A 13,278-nucleotide genomic window follows, 5' to 3' on the forward strand; every position below is an offset into this window, starting at 1 on the left:
AGACAAACTGGAATTCTAGAGACAATGTCTAGTTTTTAGATTTTCTTTCAAAGAGATGTGGTTATGTGCAAATGTATATGTCCGTATTTCAGTCAGAACACCTTTTATCATTATGAAATGTAAGTAATGTAGTGACAGTGGATCCACCCAAGAGAGCAGATGGATGACATTCCAACAACAGATGCCGAATATTTTCATGGAAACCAGGGACGGTACGTATAAAACTCTAAGGAAGCCCCTCAGGATCGTCCTTCACATCGACTTTGGGGTCAAACCATGATCTGTAACAAGTAGGACTTTATAAGCTTTGTTTAAAGAAGCTAGAACAAAAAAAGCCGAGTTTATTATCAATGTCAGATGGTATTAATACAAAATCTGAAATGAGTTAAAGAATTTTTTTTAATTGTAAGTGACAATCCTCTGCAGAGGTCCTATGAAGTGATTTATCTGCATTTTTAAATGTTTGTTTTTCCAAAACTTTAAATGTTTGTTAACAATTTTATATCTTCATAAGTAAGTAATAAATGTGTAATTTTTCTGTTTTCGTATTCATTGAAACTCTTTCAAAAACCATTTATAGCCCAGCCAATACCATTTAAAATGCCCATTTTATAATTGTTATAGGTTTTAATGCGACTAATAGGAAGAATCACACGAACAAGAACATTTGTTTGTATTCAAGCTGAATTGGATGATCTCAACTTTTTCGTGTTGTGTGGGGACTGGGACAGACGTATCTTTATATCCACATTTTTACCTGTATAAATAAAGTCTAAATAAAATAAATATCAACTAACCATAAATAGTTAATAGCATATGTCTAATAACTGACTCCTCCTGCTTTGACATCGTTTCTGTCTCTGTACCACCTCCTTGTACTTGGTACCACCAGCAGAGACCCGAGTGACCGTCAGTTACAGATACAAACCTGGGTGGACGATGAGACATTGAGCTTCTGGGCACAGACATGCCACCACCTCTTCTACATAGACACACAGACAACAGCTGTTTATCCTGTCTTTGTTTTGTGTCTCGGAATTGTTTAAGTCTTATTTTAGTTGGGTTTTTTTGTCTGGTTATTATTTTGAGTCTTTCTGGTTATTTAGCTGTGCTTTTGTAGCTCTCTGTGGTCTCTTCCTGCCTAGTACGGGTCTCTTGGGGGTGAAGACCGGGTCGTGGGAGCATCATTTTGGGTTCTAATCCATGTTGCATATCCCCCCCCCCCCCCCCCCCCTCTCTGCTAAATGTCCTATCACACCCTTCTGTCAGCAGGCACTAACATAGAGTAGCATAGTTGCAGCACATCTATTATATCATATCTGAATGATTCACAGAAAAACATCTTTCACAATGGTTTCTTGTCAAACTTTTCTAGGCTCTTTGAATATTTGTCAGATAATTTGCTAATGATCCTGCTTTTGTTTCTGCTTCTTCAGAATTGTATCGACTTCATCACACCAGAAGTGACTCACTGGGCTGTTTGTCTCTAAGAAGCCTGAGATCACTTCACCGGATCTTTCACTGTCATTTCCAGTCAGTGTAAACATCCACTTAAAATGCTTTCTTCTCACACTGACATCATTTGTGTCCAGTGTGGTAATCAACTCTGTGATATTACTCTTCAGATATGTGGACATAAGATATAAAACACAATTAATCTGCAGTCCTTGTTTCAATTGATTGTATTTTTATAAAAAAAAAAAAAAGATATTGACATTCAGCATCAAACACGATTATATATTCAAATATTATACGCATACATTTTAACATTTGTGGCAACCAAATAAAAATATTTTTAAAATACAACAATTTTCTTTACCATATAATCAGATTTGCAAATATAAAATCGGGTCAACAGGCCGTAGCATTGTCAACCCAGGTTTCCCAGCGTGACTCAAATCATTCCAATTTATTGTATGCTGTCATCAGTCCATCCATGCATTTAAAGTCGGGCTCTTTGATAAACATTTCCTGGTAAGAGCTGTTTTACCCGCTACCAGCAATATATTGAATAAATATTGGTTTGTTTTCAGCCATTTTTGAGGTACGAGTCCAAAACATTTACTCTAATACTCTCCAGGGGCACATGACATCTGAAGATAACTTTATAAGGCAGAATGCATCCCTCTCCATCAGAAGGCAGCACAGCACAAACCTCCCAACAGAGATCAGATATTTAAAATAAAGTCTGACAAGTTGATATAAATATATGTCTGTCCCAGTCCCCACACAACATTGTTGATATCATCCAATGTACCTATTTAATAACCAGTCAATCCCAGAAACCATAGTAATGATTTGCATTCTGATTTCCAGACTTGACTGTATTTTGAACCAACATGTATCTCTGTGGCCATGCATGCCCACGTGGCATTCACTTAGAGCCAATTATCTGTTCTTGTGACCTCAATATCACACCTCCGAAAACTATTGCGCTGCAATTTAATGAGTCATGAAGAATGTTACAAAATATCAAGCTAGTTTAGAAGCGGTGTCATGTATTCAGTTCGAATAGAATAGAACTTATAAATGATCATGATGCAGTTTTTGCTGTTGGTTTCTACAGGAAGGAAGATGCCGGCGTTGCTCTGGATGCACATTTGCTGTGGAGACGTGTCCGCTGGGACACTACAGGATGCTTTGACTAAATTAGCTCCATCTCTCACTGTGACTTTCCCCTCTCGTTCTCTTTTCATTAGCTTTACACTGCAGAGTCGGACCTAAGTAAACTCCAGTCAGTGCACTATACAGAGTTTATGTGTGAAGGAATATGTATTTTAAGAATATGATTCTGAAGTTTTTGTTCAATGGAATACACACACACGCACGCGCGCGCGCCGCACACTACACGCTACCATAGGTTAAGTTAGATATAAATACAAGAAAAACCCCATCCTATATGCGCCTTCAAAAATAAAAGCATTTTCCCTCAACCAATTCTCCAAACAATGCTCCAAAAGTGGTGACTGTGCCATGTCCAAAATGTGTCCCACTTCATGTCCAGAATTTCAATCAGGCTGAGAAATGCTGCCTTCTTTCTTTGCATTTGGCCTTACTTAGTGCTGTTACAGAACTACTGAGATACAGAGAAAAAACTTATATATAAAAAATATTATCAGAATTCCTTTGTTAGTCCCACAACAGGGACATTTACCAATTTATCTCGGAGGAGGGGCAGCTATCAGCAGTGTTACTAGTGATTTGTAGTTCTCTTTTTGCCATAAGGCCTTTTTTTTCATGGAAGAACACATTACAGTGTTATGAATATTATTAAAGAATTATGACTGAACTCCATTTAGTGGCTTCAGCTTCAGCCTCCTGGTGTTGTTTGTGTTGGCTCACTGTCATGATTTACCAGGACACTCGAACAGAACACAGCCATACATTATATTACCCTATATTGAAATGTATATTTCAAATTAGTTTAGATCAACCAAATTAATTACAGTATGAATGAATGGAATGCACCTACACAATATCACTAAAAGAGAAATGTACCAACCAGGAAGAGAAGCAAGAGATGCTGGGCCTTTTGTATATCTGGGCTCAGGTTGCCATCGTCTCATAATCAGCCCACGGATACAAACTGAAATTATGGTTCCAAGCTTGCAACATAAAGATGGTTTTATGGGAAATGTTGTGAGCCCGTGTTATAGTGTGAAATCACTTCGTGTGGGTTTTATTTTGAAGGTTGGGGGCGGAAGTGATGTTGTATGATCTAAGTTATGGACGCTGGTCTCCCTGCAGAGAGAGAGAGACAGACAGACAGCTGAGAACATCCGCCAGAGGAGCAGACAGACTGCGGGAAGCAGAGTGTTGCCGGGTGCAGGGACAGCTCCAGAACACACGGCGGAAAATGGGAGTCGAAATCGAGACTATTACCCCGGGCGACGGTAAAGCGAGTGCACGAGCTGGAAACGTGTTTGTTTGAATTACTAAGTGCATATGATATGTTTGTATGAACCCAACAGAGCCGCAGAAACACCGCCTTAATTACGTAGTATGCCCGTTATATTGAGCGCCTCTTGTTTCTCCACAGGAAGGACTTTCCCCAAAAAAGGACAGACGTGTGTGGTGCATTATGTTGGTAAGTTTTAAATAAGAAACTTATTACTCTGCATGCATGGACACATTCTGCACATTTTGCTGCTCCAGTTTCTGTACTCATGAAGGCCGTGCAAGTAGAGTGACGGCTGCGGGCAACTGTCTCCTACACCCGTATGAAAAATAGCTAAGCATGGTAATGCTGTAAGTATCACAGCACACACTGTAAATCCCCATAAGAACATTATCATAGCGATACTAGAGGACGTGTTTTGAAATGCTGTGGAGCGCGATAAACTATGCACAGCACAATGTTTTACCCTCAAACCTTCCAGCCAGTGATTTCTCAGTAGGGCAAAGAGGCATGACTGACAGTCACCGACTGGGCTGCATGAAAATTTAACCCCTTCATCACATGTTCACTCCCTGGAAGCACATTTGTGCTCAAGTTACTGGGATGTGATAATGTTCCCAGCAGGAGCAGTGGCTGGATTCATCACTGCGTAAAATAATGTGCGCTCCGGTTTGGCCCGAGCGGTCCATTACAGTCTCATCAACATCAGTGGGTAATTTGTCTTGTCTGGAGAATTAACACACAAAAAAGGAGACGCAGACGGATTCCGCCGCAGGGTTCACTCAGAGGCCCAGACACACACACACACACACACACACACACACACACACACACACACACAGCAGACAGCGGGGTTATAAATCCCGTCTGATTTCTAGCGCTTTTCTGTCTTTGTTGGAGTTTCTGGGGGGGTTGGTGGCGTTTAGTTGAGCGGATTATAACCGTCTGGACGACCAGTCTGCAATAATAGCAGGCTGACTGTATTATTCCTGTAAGACGCACAATGTTTGAAGTATTCCCCTTTATACCTCCTATAGAACTATATGGCATCACTTATTTGTTCCTGAAGGGGTTCAACATATTAGTTGTATCCACAGCTATAGGACCAACAAACAGTATTATATCTATCTATCTATCTATCTATCTATCTATCTATCTATCTATCTATCTATCTATCTATCTATCTATCTATCTATCTATCTTGCTCTCTATCTATCTATCTATCTATCTATCTATCTATCTATCTATCTATCTATCTATCTATCTATCTATCTCTCTCTCTCTCTCTCTCTCTCTCTCTCTCTCTATCTATCTATCTATCTATCTATCTATCTATCTCGCTCTCTATCTATCTATCTATCTATCTATCTATCTATCTATCTATCTATCTATCTATCTATCTATCTATCTATCTATCTATCTATCTTGCTCTCTATCTATCTATCTATCTATCTATCTATCTATCTATCTATCTATCTATCTATCTATCTATCTATCTATCTATCTATCTATCTATCTATCTATCTATCTATCTATCTTGCTCTCTATCTATCTATCTATCTATCTATCTATCTATCTATCTATCTATCTATCTATCTATCTATCTATCTATCTATCTATCTATCTATCTATCTATCTATCTATCTATCTATCTTGCTCTCTATCTATCTATCTATCTATCTATCTATCTATCTATCTATCTATCTATCTATCTATCTCTCTCTCTCTCTCTCTCTCTCTCTCTCTATCTATCTATCTATCTATCTATCTATCTATCTATCTATCTCGCTCTCTATCTATCTATCTATCTATCTATCTATCTATCTATCTATCTATCTATCTATCTATATCATGATTATTTTTATTATTGATTAATATGTATCAATTAATCATTTGGTCTACTCTATAGAATGTCAGTAAATAAAAAAAAAGCTTATTGCAATTTCTGAACGCATTTAAGAATGAATCAATTTATAATTTCTGTAATCGAGTAATCGTTTTAGCTATAGTTATTTCTTAACAGGACTTAAGCTTGATTTATGCCCGACTCATCCGCAAGGGTTTGCAAAAAGTGACGTCACACCACACACGGGACTTCGTGGGGGTTCGGTGTGGCGGAAAGTATAACATGTTCGCAAGTTGTGAAATACTCCAAAACACACTCCACCGTGCACACAGAGAGAGCACAGCAATGGTAAGTGCTAATGTCACCACAGGTGAGCCTAGAGAATATGATTCGCTTTGCAGGTCGTAATCCAAAGCGGTGGACAAATAAAAATAATGGCCTAATGTCAGAGGATCACTAAAGTTATTAGGATTCTTCCTCTGGGGAACATACATTCCTGTTCAAAATGTCATAGCAACCAATGCAACAGTTGAGATATTTCAGTCTGTACCAAAGTGGTGGAGTGACTGACAAGACAGATATTCATCAGCAGCAAAATGGGATTTCAGATGGATTTTGCTTGCCACCGTGCTAGACTATAAATTTGTCTGCACCTATTCTTAGTTTGGCAAAGCTGGTGTCAGTTCTCTTGCCTGGTAAGACAGACATAACTCTGTCTGTAATTCAAGCCTCTTTGCTTCACGATTATGTAACAAGACCTGTTTTGGGCCTCTCACAGTGAACAATTTTTTTTGTTCCTTTTAGGCATGAGTCTGCATCTTCTTTGTTTTGTTTTAATATATCCCACAAACTACAGGATTTCCTCTCAGGGCGGTCTCCCTTCCTGTCAGCCTACAAAGCAGCCTTGAAATGCGACATAAAACAGGATCAGATCAAAACTTGCATTGGCTTGGTTTTGTGAAGGCTCTGCCTGCAGGAAATGGTCCGTGTTGAAAATGTCAACACAGTGTTGTATGGTGGTCAAATGGGAAATACACTGTATTGGCTTTGATACTTGGACATAGCCTTTCAGCTCTTACAGATCATTCCATTAGGCTGCTATCTCGATGTCTACAAGAGGACAGGACACCCACTCCAGCCTGGATTACAGGCTGCATCTTGCCAGCCGCCCCCTGATGTGCCTAACATAACATAAGCAATGTTGCACCTTCTCCCACACTCCACATACACTCACATCACACCAAACCATCACACACACATGCTGCCTCGCTGCTGCTACTAACAGTAATAGCGCTGGTGTAAATAGTCTTGGAGGGGTGCTATTCTGCAGTTTGATGCATGCGTTTTCCTGACTGTCACACTGAAACCCATCCTGCAGACAGCTGCAGCGGCTATTTCTAAGATCCTTGGAATCCTTTCATTTGCGTTCTCAATATACACACAGCAGGAAAGATGAATGTCAGACATGTTTAGAAGATGTATTTGTTTCCAATGATTTTTTTTAATGAAATGTTATAAATACAGTTTCTTATGCTGAATGTGACTGTACATAGAGCCAGTGTTTTTCCATCATTATCTCGTCTGCACCACAGACTGTATGAAAGAAGTGGACGTAGCTTGCGGGTCTGAAAAGTAAAGTCAATGTCAAAGGGCCCTAAAACTGCATTTGTTTTCCTAATGGCCAGCAGGGGGCGACTCCACTGCTTGTAAAAAGAAGTTTGATTGTTAAGAATTCTAAGAGAAAATAAAATGACCCTACTTTTCACTTGATTTATTACCTAAAGCTCCGGTTCTTGAATCGAACAAATGCGAGGATGATACATTGTTTAAATTTTCCAGCTCGTCCGGTTTGCGTTCACAAAGGCAAAACTCTAAAGGTCAACAAGGTGGAAATGTCGTTCGATGATTGGTCATACAGTTAAAGGTTGAAAACACAACAAACTCCTACCAATTTCTATCTGGGTATCGTACAGAATGAAACACCGTCAGGTTCTGTTCATGTTGGTGATGATCTGGAGCTCATATCAGCAGACTTCAGAGGGCCATGCATATGAACGTTTTGTAAGACAGTGGGTTTTAAACAGTTTAATAATGCAGGCCTTACGCTGTGCCATCAGCAGGTCTTATTACAGCAAGCAGGTTGTCTTTATGGTGTACTAGCATTGGGAAAGAAATGTCCATAAATGAGTGGCTAATCTTTTTTGAGTTAGATCGACTACCCAGTACACTTGAATAGGCCCTATTTAAATCTTTAGGTCCTAAAAATATATATATAATATGTAAAATGGAGTAATAACCGAATCCAGAGATATTTTCGTGCTGCCGTTTATGTGAATGAGCTGGGACGGAGCGACTTTGACGGGGTTAAAGGAAACGCTAGTGCACTTGCTCAATGGGCCCCATGGAGGCGGAAGATCAACAGAAAATCGGTAATTTTATATCCAGAAGTCAAACTTTTTCGGCTTCTACGCCACAAGCAACTTTCATAGGAATGAACGGGGTCCCGTCTACAACGCTGTATCCAAGATTCTTTAAATGTCCAATTTCAAAACGGTACAAAACCAATGTGTGACGTCACAGTGACGACGTCCTCTTATTTTATACAGTTTCTGGTCTGCACATGTTTCTGCTGCATGTTCAGAGGTAATGGCTGGATCACCCACATCATAATGTTGTGCATTGGTAGCTGCCTCACTCACTTTCTGACTTTGTCTCTCTCCATGTCTTTGTTCGCAGGGGCCTTGACAGACGGACGTAAGTTTGACTCATCTCGGGATAGGGACAAGCCTTTCAGGTTCAAGATCGGCAAGCAGGAAGTGATCCGTGGCTGGGAAGAGGGTGTAGTGCAGGTATGTTGGAGAACTGAACAGATGATATTGCACATATTAATTAATTAATTAATTAATTAATTAATAATTAATTATGCACTTTCATTCCAGTCAGTCAACGTTAGCTTTGTAAAATGCTACAAATTCAACAGGTAGCATTTAATTCATCCCTTTAGAAAAGGGTATACTTGACATGCTACAGTGTATTTATTAATGCCATAGAGTGCTGCAGGAACCTTTTTGCTCTTGTTTCAATTTCAATGTTTACAAAAACAGATTTTCACATTTTATTCTACCACATAAAATTCAAGTGTCGGTTGCGTTTGCTAACAAGTGGCTAAATGAGACTACAGAGGTTGCCGGGGACATTAAACGCTATCACACCGATCACGTTGAAACTCGTCTACTCAGTGGCAGTGACCTTGAAGTCATGCTGCCATGATGCTCATTATAATTATTGTCTGCAATAATCCAAAATCCAATGAAAAAATGCCATTTGATTTTTGCCGAGGAAACCAGCTCGATGCTAACTTCTGGGTTGGCCTACAGGAATATGTCCTCCCTGCCACACTGCATTGGAACAGACAGATTCTAAGTAAAAGTCATGCAACTAAGCAGCTTCAACAATCATAATTCGGGGATAGAAACATTTCCGATTGCAACAAAGAAAACACATTTCGCTGCTGATAATGACGTTGGTTCATCTTCGGAAATACATTAATTTATTGACATGGTTCCATTATCGAGTTTTCGCCCACCAAGGTTTCCATTAACACGGCAAACAGTGGGTCAATACACGCAGCTCCTAATCTCACACACTCAGCCCTGCAGCATTTAGATGAGGTGGTTGTGCAGGTCCTGTAGCTTCATGTTCTCTATGTACTGTGTTTATAAGTTAGAATGTCAGTCTCTAAAATCTTAATAAGGCATCTGTTTAAAAAGCTTTTAATGATTGTATTATAAAATATTGAGCAATAAAGAGTGGAGGAGTAGATTAAGAAATAATAAGCATCATTAGTAAGAGACGTGTTCACCGTCACTTACTGTTCCCTGTGGTTTACGATGTAACTTGGACTGCACAGATTGCATTGTGATCCAATTAACTGTGTCTTATGTTGCAGACTAGCTGTTCCTCACGACCTCTGTTGTCTCTTTGTCTGTCTGTACCTCCAGATGAGTGTTGGTCAAAGGGCCAAGCTGACCTGCACACCTGACTACGCTTATGGAAACAAAGGCCACCCGGGCATCATTCCTCCTAATGCCACCCTCATCTTTGATGTTGAGCTGCTGGGTTTGGAATGAAACAAATTCACCGCCTGTTTTCTTTGTTCTGTGTAAGTAATGTACAAAATATTCTGCTGGTTACTGTTGGTTTTACAAGTTTTTGCTACAAATCACATTTTTCCTGTGGCAGTGAAAGTCATCAACTAACATCAGCTAACATGCTAGTGCTAGACAGGGTAGCTCACAAGTTTTAGTTTTATTTTCTATATTCATACACAGGACATATTGGGATGAATTAGCTACATGTGTGTAGAGTGCTAAGCTAAACAACACATGCAGATATTTTCCCTGTCTGTTTAAAAATAATTATATCCGCATCACCTTCGTTTTTCAAAATATGTCCGTGCACACTGAAACGCTCGCCGGGCCAGTAGGTGGCGATAAAGACTACGTCAGCGATACGTCAAATACCGGAGAAGAAGATTCTGAGCATGAGTAGTGAGCTTATTTTCCTTTGGCGGTAAAAACAAATCAAACAAAAGTTAAACATTAGTAGCTAATTATTTATTTATTTATACATATTTGAAAACTCTTATATAACATCTTTCCGGTACACACCGGCCCAAGGTGCTCTGACGAAACCAAAATGTGACTCAGCTAGCTAGCCCTTTCCTGTCTGCCCTGCTGCGTCACCAGGGCCCGCCTACATTCAATGCCAATTAAATGCTGGTATGACCGGCCCTTAAGTACTGTCAACCTGTTTCCAAAAAAATATAATAGTATTTCAATGTTCTATTTCCTATCTTTCAGGCAGGTGTCCCTATTTTTCACTACACAAATAAAATCAACGTTACTTGTATAGATTGGCAATCCATCACAGAAAATCTTATCTGCTATTTTTCAAGCAGATGCCCTTTAAAAAAGTGTCCTTGGTAGTGCAGTGAATGAAAGCGCAAACAACTGAGACCTTTGAGTAAGCTGTATACAAAAATATGCATATGTTGCTAAATACACTGTATACATAAACTGTGTTGTTGGAAAATCAAATCCACAAGGTCAAAATTGAATAGATATGAACTAAGTGAATTTTATGGTGTGAATTAAGCCATATAAATTATGCTGTTTGGCCTTGAATGCACCAACATAAGAGTTTTGAACAATCCCTGCTCACATCTGCTAGACCTTGCATTATCACATAACGTTGATTAAAAAGTAAAGTTGTTCATTGTGTCCATTACCTACTTTGAGCAATTTTCAAGTCTCTCCAAGCTAATTTTGTGTGTGTAGTGAAATAAATGGAAACCAGTAATGGCCTGGAAGTCTCATAACTTGTGTTATGCTTTGGAAAATGGTCAACAGTCATTTTAGGTATAACTGATTTTTTAGTTAATATGCTAAAACATGCAAATCTTATTACAGGAACAAAGACAACACGCGTCACTCGCTTCCCGATCCGTACATCCTGCCCAATCGGCACCGCGCATGTGCATAGATAAGAAAGAAACGAGATGGCTCGCTCGTTAGCTACTTCCATCATCAGCTCCAGAAAAAAAACAAGTCGCTGTGTCTGAAATCAATGGTGGAACTAGCAAACGAGTGAGCAATCTCACACAAGAAAATCCCACCAGCAAAACGGCGACTTGTTCTATGTCATTCCTTCTCTGTATGTGTTTGTTCAAATGGTTTAACGTGAGCTCGGCCAAACAACAATGATGGCAATCACATCGCAATGTACAGAGTTAGTAGTATACAGCTGTTATAAATAATAATATATGTTTGTTTTTAACACACTGGTATCGGATTATTACTACGAATCGGTCGATACACAAGTTCAGGTATCGGAATCAGTATTGGGAATGAATTGTTTTACATTTTATATTGTGGTGGTGTGAATGCTAACTAAACAGTAATTTCCTATTAAAACCATAGTCCACCCTGCTTGACATGAGTGGTGGTGTTGATGGAGCAGACGCATCATTTCTTACCTGCCAGTATTTAGATCAAACTGGAAAAATTACAAAATGTTGACCTAGTAGCTGTGTGATTAAACCCTTTGGAAGTGAGGGACATCCGAGGCTGTTATTGTCCTTAATCCTGAATTGTCCATCTTGTTGTCTTCACAGATGACTTCCTACCTGGGTGACCCGGAGAGTCTGCACTTGATTCTATTCTAAGAGGCTTGAGTCTATAGTTCCACTAATTATTTCATCAAACTATGACAGTTTGTGTTATTTTGTCTCTGTGACTGAGTGAATTATATTTTTCCATCATATTCTTCCGCCATAACCTGACAAACCTCCATGCTCTTAATCTTGAATTCTTTTGAATTGTGCTTTACTTTTTCTTTGTGTTTTTTTTAAGTGTTGTGCATGGTTACGCTGAGAAGTACAATATACCAATGAACCACTAGCAGCGACATTCATCTCTTATGAGCCAATGCGTATTATAATGTTCAAGAGCTGGTGCTTATTGCATTACAGAAAGAAAAAAAGGATACAAAGGAAGATGAAAAGCACACATTTGTATCCCCATCCAGTGGAAAGTCAGAACAAATTAAACGAGTTTCTATTAGAGAGATGAGGCTTAGTGCTGAATTTAGTGGCTAGCGATCGTTAAATGTCAAGTCATGGGAGGCTTTAATGGTGCAACACAGGAACTGAGTTTGCTACATACAATGCCCATTTCTACATAGTACCACCGTGTTTTCCTTTTTATTTAAATTGTTAACTGAAAAGTGAGCTTGAGAGGGGCAATTGGCGCAAAGGAGAACCAATCACAGTTGTAGATAGTTCTAATGTGTGCCTAAATACTCTCACCAGACACATGGTTACCACCTCGCCCTGTCTCTGTGTTCGAGGCCCAATGGAAACCCAAGTATGTACATGTTGAAAGCTTTTCATTCGATTTGCGTTCTCATTGCCTTCTCTACTTGCCAAGTCTTTAAACCCCATTTAAAGCCTTACACAGGTCGAACAGTGCTAAGACAGGATTTGCGTTGACGCACATCAATTGGATTGATATTTTTTCTTAGAAAGGAACAATATAAAAGGGGAAATACCCCCCCCCCCCATTATTTTGTGTAACATCTTCAATCATGTATTTTTCAGATGCCAACTTTCTATTTCTGAGAGTCAACAAAGCTAATGTATAATCGATGATGATAGGTAATGTTTTAGTTTTCTCCTGTCAGTGTCAGTTAAGTACCGCACTGCAGAAATGAATTCTGTGTTAGAAAAAGAGACTGACACACTGGCATCCTAGTGGTTTTGTATCTCAAATAAATAGTTTTAAATGGAGTTTAATTAAGGAATATGCTGGCCTGGCTGTCAGATATTGACCGTGGCTGTCAATGTTACATATTGGCCGAGCTGCAGCTGGTGCGGCAGCAGTCCATCTCTGTACTGTGTAGTTATTTGCTGATACGTTACTGTATGCAGACTTAACCAATGATGACATATTTAAAATAAAAGAAGTGCTCTCCA

General features: G+C 39.3%; 1 protein-coding gene across 1 annotated transcript; it reads left to right on the top strand.

The window, feature by feature from the left end:
* The first annotated feature begins 3,735 nt into the window (after nucleotides 1–3,735).
* On the top strand, nucleotides 3,736–13,278 carry fkbp1ab (FKBP prolyl isomerase 1Ab). Its single transcript, XM_029436490.1, has 5 exons — nucleotides 3,736–3,893; nucleotides 4,040–4,087; nucleotides 8,481–8,593; nucleotides 9,746–9,906; nucleotides 11,920–13,278. Exons 1-4 carry the CDS (start codon nucleotides 3,857–3,859, stop codon nucleotides 9,872–9,874), a joined length of 327 nt encoding a protein of 108 aa, XP_029292350.1. The 5' UTR covers nucleotides 3,736–3,856; the 3' UTR covers nucleotides 9,875–9,906; nucleotides 11,920–13,278.

This window comes from Cottoperca gobio, chromosome 7 (genome assembly GCF_900634415.1).
Source record: "Cottoperca gobio chromosome 7, fCotGob3.1, whole genome shotgun sequence".
Taxonomy (NCBI): Eukaryota; Metazoa; Chordata; class Actinopteri; order Perciformes; family Bovichtidae; genus Cottoperca; species Cottoperca gobio.

Excerpts from the sequence above, each read along its gene's own strand:
- fkbp1ab (XM_029436490.1), top strand. The coding sequence starts at position 3,857 with ATGGGAGTCGAAATCGAGACTATTACCCCGGGCGACG. Across the intron at positions 3,894-4,039 it reads GACTATTACCCCGGGCGACG|GAAGGACTTTCCCCAAAAAA; the intron begins GTAAAGCGAGTG and ends GTTTCTCCACAG. Across the intron at positions 4,088-8,480 it reads GTGTGTGGTGCATTATGTTG|GGGCCTTGACAGACGGACGT; the intron begins GTAAGTTTTAAA and ends CTTTGTTCGCAG.